Source organism: Thunnus thynnus, chromosome 6 (assembly GCF_963924715.1).
Source record: "Thunnus thynnus chromosome 6, fThuThy2.1, whole genome shotgun sequence".
Classification (NCBI taxonomy): Eukaryota; Metazoa; Chordata; class Actinopteri; order Scombriformes; family Scombridae; genus Thunnus; species Thunnus thynnus.
In genome coordinates, this window is record NC_089522.1 from 27,699,362 (window position 1) to 27,714,527 (window position 15,166).

A 15,166-nucleotide genomic window follows, 5' to 3' on the forward strand; every position below is an offset into this window, starting at 1 on the left:
TATGTGATTATATAGGACTGGTTGTTGTATTTTCATCTCTTAATAATTTAACATTACGATGTAACAACCTAACATGTGAAAACTACAGCAGGGATACGCACAAGAAAACTTTTCTTTTCAAATGTGGTGTCGCACTATATCATGCAAATCTATAAGGAAGAACGCTATGATTTGGTAAATGATCTGCTAATTAGCAAATGTTAGCATGCTAACATGCTAAACTAAGATGGTAAACATCTGATGGTAAACAATACAGCTTCACAAATACAGTTAGCATGACTGTAGACTCTTAAATCTTGTTTAATTTTGATCAGAAATGATTTTGTCCTTAATACTTCATCACCACATATTTCACCAGAATTTTGCTATTTTTACACATTTCAAACAGACTCTGTTTGCATATTGCATGTTTTCTCTAGGAGTTTCTAAAATGGACTCCATAAATATCGGGTGCACTCCCTGTCTGGCATCTCTTTACTAAATAATTCAGAGAGCAGTGTTTTCAGTAGGCCGATGTCTGGCTCTTCTGTACCCCAGGATCAGTGACCATCTGTCAGACAGCGCCGGTCAACGCTCTCCCTCCGGGCGCTGCGGTCTGTGCTGTGGATAGAGCCACGGGGAAGGGCTGGGTCAAATGTGGGGACAGTTATTGATCTGTTTTTGCCAGAGCTGTTAGACACTAAGCTTCATACGCCACACTCTACATCAGCAAGGGACATGTAGTAGTAAATAAACAAGGTCCGTCGTTGAAACCACATTGAAATTTGCATGGTATTAAAATATTGTAGTGTCAGACGGTTGATGTTTTTTGCTTCATTGCTGGAAGGCCAGTGAGCAGGAGGTGCATTCAACCTGAAGGATTATTGTTTTATCCCCACTTAAATCTGCTTTTAAATTTGTCTTTGGTGGTCCTAACTCTTAATTCTCTTTCCTTCTTCTGTGCTTGCATCCTCCCAATGCCACCATCTACTCTCAGACCCTCATGCAGGTGAGTACTCCTCCATTTGTACTCCCGTCTGAATTCTCATTTTTTACTTGACTAATACATCTTTGGTTTAGTGAGCGGCGAGGGCACAGCACAGCCCGCTGTGTTAGTACAGAACATTATTAAACCCCTTTGAAGTTTTCTTCAGCTGTGGTCGGACTCCAAAAAGCCTTGAGGGCGAGCTGAAGTGCATCCTGAATAATTTATAGAAAACAATTAGAAACACTGAACTTAGTTTGAATAGGTGCCTGTATCGAAGCTGTCTGTTATATCACCTGCTGCAAGGGGGTAATTGCAGTTTCCTTAAATAGATAGCAGTGTAATTATTGACCACTGAGGATGCTTTTCCTGCATAATAATAAGTGACATCTGTTCTATTTTTGCTTTTTTATGTTGTTATTTCATTGTATATGCATCAAAATTAACCATGTAATCTTTCTGAAGCTGAAATATTTAATGACATAATCTTATTAATAGGAATGGGTAGTTTATTCATGCACAAAATTGTAGAATTTAATTGTATTTTGTATTATATTTGGCCATCTTTGTTCTCCGCTGCTTTTAGAACGGTATGGCCTACTTTGTTATTCTTTCATCCTTCCTTTAAAGAGATGTTTTTTTTCTTTCTTCATGTGCAATAAGCCTTGTGTAAACTTACACAGGACAAAGGGGCAGCCCTTACTCAGTACAAGCGAAAACCAGGGGAGCAGAAAAGGGAGTTAAAGTGCTCCAACCGTGGACTATCGCTATTGCCGGCTGGGCACACAGTGCAGCGAAAGCATCTAAATGCCAGAGCCATTCATTTTTAACTGCAGATTTAATGGAGAAGTCCTGTCCAAGGCAGCTGCCTCTGCCTACTGTTCTATATTTCTACATTTATATCACCGGCACAGCGCTACATGGTTCCCCTGTGTGTCACTGGGTTTATTTTTACTGCTTGGAAATACAGATAGATGTTGTGATAAAATAATGATTGAATATTTTGTTTGTTTGGTCCTTTTCATGATAGTCAACGACACTGTACATCAGACAACAAAGCATTAAATCAGAGGACTAATGTAGGAGGATATACGGTAGAGAGATCATACATAAGTAAATGTATATGCAGTATTTCGACAGTTAGATATATCTTGTTTTCCAGGCTCTAAAGTGTCTCAGCTTTAATTTGAGTAGTTTTACGGCAATATAGAAAGGACTGTGTGTGAGCTATAGTCCTTTTAGCACACGTTGGCTGTCTTCAAATGGCTTTTTTAGTGCAGCCAACAGTCTAAAACCCAAAGATATTAAATTGATTATAGTGTAAGACAAGGAAAAGCAGCAAGTTCTCACTGGGACACATAAATATTTGACATTTTTGCTTGAAAAATGACTAAAATGAAATAGTAGCAGATCAATTTTCTGTTGATCAACGAAGTTTAATAAGTTTAGGTGGTAGAGTGGGTTGGCTGCAAGGTTAATTGTAGGGTTGGTAGTCTCATATCTTCCTGTCCACATGTCAAAGAGTCCTTGAGCAAGTTACTGAACCTCAAATTGCAGCCGGTGTGTGTATATTAGGGAAAATATGTAGGTCACTTTGGACAAAAAAATTTAATTAAATCAGCCAGACCTCATTTGAAAGGACTGGTTGAAATTTTTCAAAGTCTATCTTAAAACAAAAAACTCATATTTACTGTGTCTGATACATTTTTGCATCCATTTAGTCCAAAAAGTCTCATTTTTTAAATTTCCTTGGGGAAGAAAAAGCTGCCCCATGAGTTGTTTGTCTCCTCTGTTTGAATGCTCTCATCCTACAGCAGGAAAAAAAGAGTTGCAACACATGCTATGTAGATAAATATAGCTCTGTTTGTTCATTATCACATGACGTTTCAGCCCTGGGCCTTCATTAGAAGAGGTCATCGGATTAAAACCAATGGCTTAAACTTCACGTCGCTTTTTGATGAATAACTAATAGCTATAAGAGCTACTCTGCATTTTTCAAGTGTTGCTTTTTTTCCTTGTCTGTAGCTGTTTGAATGCTGGATTTTTTAAATCTAATATCTTCATTATCAACATCCCTTTTGCATTTGAGAGAAGTTATAGAAAGTCGAGGATTCAATGAAAGCCTCTGTTGCAGCTGTACATGGAGAGAAGTGTTTCCAGAGGAAAGTTTTCTTACAATAATGCTGTCTGTGTGGTCGTCGTTGTGGTCGTGTTCACATCTGCTCCTCAGGTCTGTTGTTAAATCTCATTTTTAATTAAGGAATTAACTTGAGCCTCCCTGATCGGCGCAGTTTGAGGTCTTTATTGTTGTGGTAGTTTCCGTCACATTAAATTAATCACAGAAAATTGCGGTGGATGTCTCATGGCTGAATAGTATTTAAAAAGACTTCAAAGATGTCGTAGCATGTGGTAACTTTGTCATGAAGTCAACCAGGTGGTTTGAGGATTAACTGACGAAGGCAAAGCAGATGTCAGGCAGGTATGGGACGAATGTTAAAGGCCAGTCGCTAACAGATGATTGCTTGCAGAGTGTAGTAATAATGAGACACAGAAGGATCCTACAGCCAGTAAACAAACACCTGACAGTAGTCTGAGTAATCAGCGCTACCGACTGGGCTCGCCATTTGGCATCACGGCTCTGCAGCATAGCCCGCAGGCCGGCCTACAGCACACACAACAGCAGGTGGATGAAGCATCAGGACATGTTGTCGGCATCATCCGGTGTTGCAGTCTGTTGTGGTTTTTTTCCACAACAGCCAGCCAGTTTAGTTATTTTGCTCCAAATATTTGGTAGTCTCTGTTTCCCTGCACGTTCAATAATTCACTGATGTTCAGTTTCTGTCTGTATGACGTTGCATCATTAAAAATAGATTGTTGTGGGCTTGAGAGATTGCAGAGTGCCACCCAGTGCACTTCTTGTTCGGCGTTGTTGCCTCCTATGTTTGTGGTGCTCTGCTGTATATTTTTTTAAAAAAGAGAGAAAGGCATCTAACAACTGAAGGTAAGCTGCGTCGACTTGATTTCTTACAGATTTGAAAGTTGCAATGTAGGAGTTGTTTGCAGAGCCGCTGTCATTAGATGGTAAATCAAACCTTCAGTAGTGTTTGCTTTGGTGAACTGGGCAGACAGATTCCCTCTGGGTCAACAGGAGACTGAAACTCCCCTCCTTCTTCGGCAGGGGAGGTGTGTTTAGGGAGTGGAGCAGACCCACACACCGTAGTGTCAAAGCAGCCTGCTTGTCTTTAGGTCAAGAGCAGCTACAGTACCCTACAGTGTAGTTGACTATTCTTCCGCAGCACCCTGCCGCGGATACATTGGCAGCTGTATGTTAATTAGTCCTGAGTACTAATCCTGAGTCTCACAGGGGCAGGAGGCAGGTGGCTGCAGTGGAGGACACACATGTCAGTGTTGGAATTACGCACCGCTCTGCAGCGACACAATGCGCTTCCCTTCACAGTGAGAGCTGCAGCAGTGAGAGAGTGAAGACCGTTATCTCCTCAGACATGCCTCTACTCTGAGACTGCTGGGTTTTTTTGGAGCCTGTTTGTTGTATTTTTTTTTTTTTTTTTTTAAACTTTTTGGCTTTTTTTTGTGCTTTTCAATGTTGTTGGAGCATACTAAACGTTTTAAAATGAAGATCTTTTGCCAGTGGGATCACACTTTGGTGGGTTGATTTGCATTACATTGTCTGTCTGTTACTTTAGTACATCTTCTAATGCAGTTATCGTACAGTAATATTCAACTTTATGCTAAGAATAATCTGCTCTGATTTGTGATTATTTTTCTGTCATGACTTCAGAGATGTTTTGTAGGTTTTGCATGCTAATAGTTGCACATTCAGTACAGTTAAAATATATATAATGCTTAGTGAAATATGTTTCATGTATACATGTTAAAATAAGTGTTAACCAATGCACACTGGTGGACACGATCATAGGAAAAAAAAAAAAAAAAAATAGGAAAATCACGTATTTTACATTTACTTACAGTATAAGAAAAAAAAGCTATTTATGTTGTTCCCTTCATATGGCATGTATTGTTTGTCTCCTTTTGAGGATGCTTTTTATTAATTATTGATGCAGTTACTGTCTCAAATGTTCAAGATTTCCCTTTTTTTTTTTTAAATGTAATGCTTGACAAAGCTCCATGACCGAAACGTTGTGTCTCTAACAAACACAAAGTGCTGACAGTGTGCAGGAAATCAACCTTTTTTTCATATGTACATGTGTTAAAATAGTGATATGTGGAGAGAGGAAAGTCGTTCTATTATTCAAACATGCAGTGGTGTGTTGGGAGCCGCTGCGAGGACACGTACTCTGTTATGAAACAGAAGAGTTTTTTATATGGGTCGTTCCAGCAGACATTTTCATATTATATATTTATTTCTTTGGTTCCTTTTTTTATGACTGATACGTCTTTGTATTTTAAGCTTGCAACCTGAACTGACTCTGGTGGGAAGACTGGGTCTGGTGTTTTCTCAGCGCTTCATGTGTGTACTGTCGTAATTCAATTAGGGATAAGTTAATGTTCTGTGCCTACTGCAATATTACATTACTACTAAAATGTCGTGTATTGGTGTTCTCAGGACAAACCGTGTCGTACTTCTCATCCTTGATACATGAAACATTGAAACAAAAATGTTTAAATGATGGTTTTTGTGCTTCCTAAAACATTTAAACATACTGAAGCCATGACCAACTTGCACCATAACTCATACCTATGTACCACTTTCTGTTGGCTAGCATTAAAGCGCTTAGTGTCATGCTAGAAGTCATAAAAAGGTTAGAGGCTAATTTCACATGAATCATACAGTTTATGTAATAATTTGCGTCACACTCACATCTGTTGAGTTATGAAATGCCCCAGTGTGACACTCAGGAATATGCATGCAACTCAAATGCATACATGGACAAACATGTGACTGTTTCCACATGATCGCACAATTTATGATGATTTACTGGCTTGGTGGAGAGTATGTACAGTACATTGCACATTGAATGCTACTGGTATTCCAGGAACCTCATGAATGCAACCTCTCTTAGTGTTTTGTTTCCTGTTTGATGGGTAAAAGGTTAGAACAACATCCTGCCCAACTATTAGCTGCTAGGCTATTAACCTTTTCTATGACAGCCAGGGTTAATTTTGGGGGTATTTCGCTTCTCTTTCAGGACTTCTCTTATGACGACACCAAGGTGGAGTTCAATGTGGACGCTCCTAATGGTGTGGTGATGGAGGGCTACCTGTTCAAGAGGGCCAGCAATGCCTTTAAGACCTGGAACAGGTGAGTGAAAATCTCTTCATACAGGAATGTGCGACATTAGTAGGCACTGGAAATTGATGGTACAACACTGTATGTGGATTTAATATCACTATAGAAGTCCTGCAGGGCTGCAACTAATGATTATTTTCATTATTAATTATTCTGCTGATTATTTTTGTGATTAATCAATTGATTGTTTAGTCTATGAAATGTCAGATAATAGTGATGTTTTCAAATGTCTTGTGTCCGACCAAGAGTTCAAAGATACTTTGTGTACAGTCATACGAAATCAAATAATCCCATAATTTAATCTCTCTGTAAAGCACATTGGTCAACATCTGTTCATTTTAATGTGTTCTATAAATAAATTGACTCGACTGCAATGAATGAAAACAGAGAGAAGGAGTAAATCCTCACATTTAAGAAGCTAGAACCAGCAAATGATTCATTGACTATCAAAATAGTTGCCAATTAAGTTTGATTTAAGTTGTAGCTCTACATAGACAGTCACCAGGTGATTACTGTGCATGTCAGGAGCGTCATACAGTCAGTTTTTTTGAGGGTGCACATTTTCACGATGCATATATTAATGTTCACTTCAAACCAAGAGTTGTTACCAGTAATTATCTGTTTTGGCTTCTATTGTCAAAGCTATCTAGAACTGTCATTGAATGACACTTGATAACACAATATTGCATTTACCAGCATTATTGAACAAGTAAATGTTAGTGAATCAGCTTTAAACTCAGAGGTAACGTTAGCTGGTTAGCTCGTAGCATTGTTAATTATTTAAGTAAAGAAAGCTCATAGACATGGAGCTACTTCAATAGCCGCAGCAGAGCGACTCTACAAGCTCTGCTGATACTGCGTAGAGCTTTTTAGCTAGAAGGAACCAAGTAGCTGCAGCAGCTGTGCAGCAAGCAGAGTTAAAAGATGAGTTCACAATTTTTCAAGTGTGTCCTAAAACAAATAGAATTTTCTAAAGCCATCCGATCTCAAGTACCTGAATGGGCACGACGCCTGTGATGCGTGATGTCTCCTCAGTTTCTTATTCATTAGTCGATTTGTCAGCGTATTCCTCTCCTCTGTAGCAGGTTAGAGAGCTTAGAGTAGATATGAAGCGCTGGTCACGATATCGTGCTGCCAGGAGCAAAACCCACCTTTGTGCACTGACCCTTCAGCATCGCAAAGATATCCATCTAAAACATTTTTTATTTATGTCCCCCCTCTCTCTCTCTCTAGGCGGTGGTTCTCCATACAGAACAGTCAGCTGGTCTATCAGAAGAAGCTCAAGGCAAGTCCATATATCTTGGAGCTATCAGCTTCCCCGGGGTAAAGTGGGGAGAACTGATAGCCCGTAACTCAACCTAAAAGGTTACCTACAGGTGCACTTAACCAAAGAGGTTAAGTGCAACTGTAATGGGTGGGCTTTGAATGTTTTTAACATTATGGTGATCTTCACTGGGATCCATCATCACTCACTTCCCCACCAACTGCATGTGAGTCAAGAGGTCTCAGCTGATATCTGAGTACTCAGTCTGGAGCCTTATGTGGTTTTCAGGTCATTTTCAACTCTCTGCTTGACATCCATGTGTGTGAATATCTAATGTTCAGGTACACTGAGGCTTCCAGCTGCCAGGACAAATGTCTTATCAGAGAGGAACAGCTGTTATATGTTTATGTTGTGTTGGGGGGAGAAATGAGAAGTTGTTGTTTGTGTGTCGGCAGGACTCTCTGACAGTGGTGGTGGAAGACCTCCGGCTGTGCTCTGTTAAACCATGTGAGGACATCGAGAGGAGGTTCTGCTTTGAGGTCGTCTCCCCCTCCAAGTAAGTCACTCTCTCCACCATAATAACAGATATTTTTAATTTTATCCTTTTAAGTGTGCTTTAATAATCATTAAGGTTATGTTATACGAGTACAAAATCTAGTTTTATGATAAATTATGGTTGCAGTGGTTTTATTGTTGCCTGTAAACATTAAAAATATGAAATGGGTGTATCATGTGACACCTTTTAAATATGCAGAAGAAAATTTTTTAGCCATGTTAGCGGCTCAAGGAACGGTACAAAAATATCCCAAAAACTATCAGATTGCCATGAAATTGGCATTCATGGTCCTGTCGTAGTAGAGCTGCAACAGTAAGTTGATTAATCAATTAGGCTATTGCCAGAAAACTGATCGGCAACTATTTTGATAATCATCTTTAAGCAAAAATGCCAAAAATTTTTTGGTTCCAGCTTCTCCACTGTGAGGATTTTGCTGCTTTTCTTTGTTTCGTATCTTTGTAAACTAAATATCTTTGGGTTTTAGACTGTTGGTCGAACAAAACAAGATATTTGAGGTCATCACCTCCTACAGGACATACAGTAGGGAAATACAGACATTTTTAATATTTCAAGACAATTTATAGATAAAATGATTCAGCAAATATCAAAAAAATAATCACCAGATTAAACGACAATGACAATAATTGATATTACAGCCCTACTCCAATCCTAATCACTACTATGTTTTATTTCATCGTGCTGTAGCAAAGTAAAATAACATAATAACACTCCTTTTCGTTTATAAGATTGTATAAAAAATCATGGTTGTGGTTGTTTTATTGTCGCTCTTAAAAAGTTTATAAAGTTTATAAAAACATTATGATGAAATAGATAAAAACTTTCCTTTTTAATGGTGTAAGTTAAGCATGTCACTATATTACACAGATCTGTAAGGAAGTACACTGTGACATGGTAATAGTAATCTGATCGTCTGTTTTTAAAGGAGCTGTATGCTTCAGGCTGAGTCTGAGAAGCTAAGACAAGCGTGGATTCAGGCAGTTCAAGCTAGCATCGCCTCAGCCTACAGAGAGAGCCCAGACACCTGCTATATAGAGGTAAGTCACAGATGTGGGTCATAAACCTCATACAAATACACTTATAGCTTGTTTATGAGGTTTTATTGTATCCGTCCAATGGTGGAAGTACTAACTTATGTACTGTAGGCTATGTAAGTACTATAATGAGATACCCATTTAATGCTAGTACTTATACTTCACTACTTTTCAGGTGGACATATTGTACTTTTTGCAACATTTATTTGACAGTTATACTTACTAGTTACTTTGTGGTTTAAGATTTTAGACACACAACATATGATCAGTTTATAAAATATGCTGCATTGCTACAGATTAAAGTACCTGGTATGTAAAGCAGTTAAATGTATTTAAAGGAATAGTTCAACATTTTGGTAAATACGCAGTGACTTCCTAGAAACTTTGGTTTTGTTAAAATTTTGAGTCTAGATTAAGATGCATAGTAATGTGATAACTCCAACAGTCTGGCACTTAAAAACAGAAATAAGGAGTGCAATTGCAAATGACAGAAAATGCACATTGATGTGACGTTTTACAATCCTGACTGATGTCTTTTTTTGTGTGTTGTATATTCAGCATCTGGACAGAACAGCCTCCCCGTCCACCAGCAGCATCGATTCAGCCAGTGAGCCGCGGGAGCGCAGCGCCCGAGGGGAGACCATCCTGCAGCGGATCCAGTGTCTGCCGGGGAACGAGCAGTGCTGTGACTGCGGACAGGCCGACCCTCGCTGGGCCTCAATCAACCTGGGCATCTTGCTGTGTATCGAGTGCTCCGGCATCCACAGGTAGAGTTCAGAAGAACGTCTGCAACTGTCAGAATAAACCGAAAAATAGTGAAGTTCTACTCCACAGTCTCCACTACATTTATCTTAGTGTTGGAGTTACTCTGTAGGCTTAACATTTTACATACTACATTTACTGCAGGTATCTTCATCTTACCAAGTAATTGTAGTCTAATACTGAAGTCCCTTAAAAAATCAGCCATTGTGTTAAGATAATTTCAATCTTATTCTGTTTTCTTTTAAGATTCTCACACTCATTTCTAAACAGCTCTTGAAACAAGTTGAGTTTTATCGGAAACAGTTTGAAATAATCTAACTAGACTGTCAGACTTTTTCACTTACAGTATTTTAAAGACTTTTAGGCCTCAATAACTAATAAATAATTACTTTTTCACTGTAGAACATAATATGATCATTATATAAAGTGGTTAAATCAGCTCCACCTTGACCAGCCAACATTAAAATGCTGCTGACATGTTAATTCATAGATGATAACAATACAATAATAAGTTATAGTGTATATTAAAACACTGTGAAAGGGCTCACTCTGCATAATGAGTACTTTTTGCTAATAATTCTTCTGCACTTGAAAGGATAAAGCTGGTGATTTTCTATATTTTTCTTATTGTCAGCAAATCTCAGCCAAACCAACAATGAACTGATCTACTTACAAGTATTATATGTGTTTCCAAAGCTTTATATATCTTATTCCTCTGTGTAGACCTCCATTGTTGTCCCAAAAACTATTAAAAACACGTCAGTGAGCCGCACCGCTGCACCGGGTGACATGTTCCTTCACCACAAAGAGTTTAGTTACAATAGTTTGTTTTTAGAAACGGCTCCAAAGACTAATAACAGCGATCACATTTTTATAAGTCGGATGAATTCACTGTTGGTTTGGCTCTGCACATGATATTTATTGACAATAGGAAAAGAAAAACAGAAAATTGTTCGCCTCATTCTTTAAGTAAAACTTTGCAGGACTTTTACTTCTAATGGAGTAATTTCACACTGTGGCGTTGAGGCTTTTACTTAAGTAAAAGGATCTGAATGCTTCCTCCACCGCAGCCATGTGTGCTGTGAGGGTGCTGGCTCCGAAGACAGGAAGATGTGCCAACTGTCTGTTACTTTGGCCTTAACTTGCGCTGCTAAAGGCAGCGAGCACGTTCTGCCACACACACACACACACAGCTGAAGGGATTAAAGTGCAATATGTTGCTTATTGGATCAGGCTTTGATTTGAGAGTTTCTTATTGAGGGAGGGAAGTGAGAAGATAAAGGCGGCTGCAGAGCTGAGACACACACTAGCGAACAAGCCAGTGAATAGTGAAATTCGGTGTCAGATCCTGGTGAATATAGTCATGATGTAATGCCGTTGAATGAACGTATCACATAACACGTCCTCTCATCATCCAGATCAGTGCGCCAAGCTCATGTTCTGTTACATCACACTGTTGCATCACTGAGGTTAGTTTTCAAGCTCCCGGTGGGAAAAGATTTCCCTCCGGAGTTGTGTTTATTTTGATGCCGCAATTATCACTGCTTATGTAATCACAAAACCCTCGTCCCTGTGCGTTCCCACCTGTTGAATATTCATGTTCCCCTTTTGGGCTTGTCTTCCCACAGTGAGATCAGACGTGGCCTCATGTTACAATGCAGAGCGACGAGGGGGGAAAAAAAACACAGTATCAGTTTTTTTTTCTAATGCATCGCTGTTGCCTGGATACCAGACAGCTTCATCGGTGGAACTTAGTGATTTGCATGACATTAGGAACGGCTTCTCTCATTTCCCCCTGGGATAACACTGTTGTGATTTTAGATTCAAACCAGGTCACCGTACAGCACCACAGCGTATGATTCATTTGTAAAACTTCCTCTTTTCCTATCAGAAGAATAGAAACTACTTTTGTTTCCTTGCACTGGCTGCCAAGTCAGTTTCTTTTTTACTTTTACCAATTAACTATTTAACAACAAAACACGTTTTTTTTTTAACTTTAAAATATGTTCTGTTGCAGGAGTCTCGGAGTTCACTGTTCGAAGGTGCGCTCACTCACACTGGACTCATGGGAACCAGAATTATTAAAGGTACAGTTTGTCTCAGCATTATCCTGCCAAATAATGATGAGAACAAGGCAGTTATTGTTGTTTATCCATTAAGCAGATATTGATGCATTAAAGGAATAGCTTGAGATTTTGGAAAAGACGCATATTAGCTTTTTTGAGAGTTAGATGAGAAGATCGATACCACTTTCATGGCTGTCTGTTAGATATGAAGCTACAGCGAGGAAATGGATAGCTTAGCTTAGCATAAAGACTGGATGCAGGGGAAAACAGCTAGCCTGGCTCTGTAGAAGGAAAGATTTAAAAAAACGATTAAATAAATAAGATATAACATGTTAATTGAGCTTTAAAGACAGGTTCAAACAACAATCAGGTGCCCAAATGTACATTGAAATAGTTGCTGTAATCATTCCTCCTGTTCATACTGACTATTAGAGGATCCCTTCATAATGCACTTATATTGTAAGTGATGGGGGCCAAAATCTACAGTCCTCCTGTGCAAAGATGTATTTAAAAGTTTATCTGACGCTAATATGAAGCGAATAAGTGTACTAACCAAAATGTCAAACTATTATAGTACAAATCAGTTGGTGTAAAGACCATTAACATCATCTCATCTCTTGTCTTTGCTTTGTAGTTAATGTGTGAGCTTGGAAACAGCGTCATCAACCACATCTATGAAGGCTCATACCAAGAACAAGGTCTGAAGAAACCGTTACCATCCAGCTCAAGGTAGGAATTAATCAAGTATAGCTCAAATATACAGTATAAGCACAATCTAACGCCTTATTTAAATAACTAAATATTTACTTTTGAACACTAAAATCAGGCAGGAAAAAGAGGCTTGGATCAAGGCAAAGTATGTAGAGAAGAAATTCCTGAAGAAGCTGGGCTCCACAGAGATACTCATTAATGGAGAGAGGAAGTCGGAGCGGCGGTGGAGCGTAAAAAAGTGTCGGAGGCACAACAGCGCTACCACAGTACCCAAAACACGGCGAAGATATCGGCAAGAGCCTGGAAGCGTCTCCCCTTCCACCCTCTCCTCAGGTACTTTTTAATGATATAGTTAATTTATTTAATATATAAATGCTTTTCTCTCTGAATTCTAACTTGTCACTTATGTTCATCTCACAGCTGCTGCTAAATTCAGACGAGACTCCCTGTTTTGTCCCGATGAGCTGGACTCTCTCTTCTCCTACTTTGATACAGGATCTGGACCTCGAAGTAAGCGACTCGCTATTTTGACAGTCTGCCACATTAAAGCCAGATAACGTGTGAATAAGATGCTTGAATGGATCTGTTTGTTCTTGAATGAGTGTGATGTCCCTTTTAAACAAAACTGGTCAGCCTGAAAGAGACAGCGGTAACTAATGTGTCCATGTTCTGGCGTCTCCCGGTCCGGCAGGCCTAAGCAGTGACAGCGGGTTGGGAGGCAGCACAGACGGCAGCACAGACATCCTGGTGTTTGGCTCGGTGGTGGACAGCGTCACAGAGGAGGGTGAGTCCAGATGGCCACTTTGGTGTTATGTGCACACTGTAGGCATAAAATGATACATTATGAAATCAATAAATTAAAGGATAAAGCTGGTGATATTTTATATTTTTCCCCTTGTCAACAAATCCCATAATTACTAAGTATTGTCTGTGTGTCCAAACCCTGATATATCTTATTCCTTTGTGCTGTAGAGATCCACTGTTGTCCAAAAACTATTAAAAACCAATGAGCCACAGTGTTGCACTGGGTGACATGTTCCTCCATTACCATGAATTTACTAAAGTAACAAATGTGTATTAATCCGCCACAGAAAGTAGTTCCAGACAAAAACACTTTTTACTTCTGTCTGAGTAATATTTGCTAGAAACAACAGTGCCCAGGTGTTTTAGGAAATAACTGAGCCTTTTTAAAAATTGAAAGTATATGTTTGAGTCAGATTTTTCAATATTTAAGTATTAAAAGAAGGGCTAGCTTATTTTTGGTTTTGATCTTTTCATGAGATGAAAAGAAAAATACAGAAATATGCTGGTTTTATCCTTTAAATGCAAGTTCAACAGCTACATGAACAATCTATATACTTTGTTTAACCTACTGTATGTTCCTGTAATATGAGTACTCAGTCTCCTTTCCCCGTCCTCAGAGTGTGAGGTGTCAGAGGACTCGAGTGGCGAGGCTGAGCTGGAGGCCGAGCCGGAGACGTCAGACCCGGAGGACATGAGGGATCTTCATCCTGGAGCGCTGCTCTACAAAGCCTCGAAAGCACGCAACCTGCCTGTCATGGCTGAAGCACTAGCCCATGGAGCGGACGTCAATCTGGTCAACGAGGAGGATGAAGGAAAGACGCCCCTCATACAGGCTGTCATCGGGGTGAGTCAGTCGACTGAGAAGCACCAGAAATTAGTCATATGGGAAAATTTGTCATTTGTGAATATCAGTGTTTTAGTAATAGAACAAAAAGAAATGAAATAGCTCATGTAAATTTGGCAGTTATGTGATCGGATAATGTATTGATATCTGTACTGAAATTAGATCTGTGACGAGCAGCAGATTTATACGTGTGATACTACAACATGTAATAGTTTGGTTTTTATGGTAAACTTTTAAAATCTTACATGGATGCAAGTGACTTTTCCTCTAGCGCCACTGTGAGGTAGTGGCGCTAGAGGAGTTAAATGTCTCAACAACTATTGATCAATCAATCAATCAACCAAATATTTATGTCTTATGTACAGAGAACAGTCAGTTGCTCTGTACAATGAAATTTTTAGTTTTCACTCCCTTCCAGTCGCCATCGATAACCAGAGTAGGGAATATACTCTAAAAAAATATAAAATTATGAGTATTTAAACTATAAGCACAATATATACAAACTTTACAAGATGATAACACAAAATTAGATACAAAGGATATGCATGCCTTTGTCAGGGTAAATTATAAGAACCATTATCAGGTAAAAATATAAATTTATCCAAAACCCATGTGGGATGGACCATTTTATGGACATGAGAGTAAAAAGTCAATTCATTAATTCACTTAAATGTATGACCACATACCTAAAAAACTAATGACATTTCCATCAGCCTCAGCTTCTCTTTGTGTTTGGTGCTAATTAGATAATGTTAGCATGCTAATGCACTTAACTAAGATATTAACATGGGAAACATTATACCTGCTAAATGTTATTGTTAGCATTTTGCTCAAAGGATCGCCGTGTGTAAGTACAGCCTCACAGAGTTGCCAG

General features: G+C 39.0%; 1 protein-coding gene across 2 annotated transcripts in view; it reads left to right on the top strand.

Moving 5' to 3' along the window:
* Positions 1–15,166, top strand: part of acap3a (ArfGAP with coiled-coil, ankyrin repeat and PH domains 3a) — an 82,476-nt gene that overhangs the window by 57,790 nt on the left and 9,520 nt on the right. Inside the window, exons 10-21 of one of the 2 annotated variants that reach the window (XM_067593145.1) lie at positions 977–988; positions 6,133–6,245; positions 7,467–7,518; positions 7,953–8,053; positions 8,997–9,108; positions 9,664–9,872; positions 11,885–11,954; positions 12,568–12,662; positions 12,760–12,977; positions 13,065–13,154; positions 13,327–13,428; positions 14,066–14,292. In XM_067593145.1, coding sequence (XP_067449246.1) covers positions 977–988; positions 6,133–6,245; positions 7,467–7,518; positions 7,953–8,053; positions 8,997–9,108; positions 9,664–9,872; positions 11,885–11,954; positions 12,568–12,662; positions 12,760–12,977; positions 13,065–13,154; positions 13,327–13,428; positions 14,066–14,292 — 1,401 coding nt within the window. The remainder of the gene's footprint in view (positions 1–976; positions 989–6,132; positions 6,246–7,466; positions 7,519–7,952; positions 8,054–8,996; positions 9,109–9,663; positions 9,873–11,884; positions 11,955–12,567; positions 12,663–12,759; positions 12,978–13,064; positions 13,155–13,326; positions 13,429–14,065; positions 14,293–15,166) is intronic. The other variant, XM_067593146.1, reaches the window with a different exon arrangement.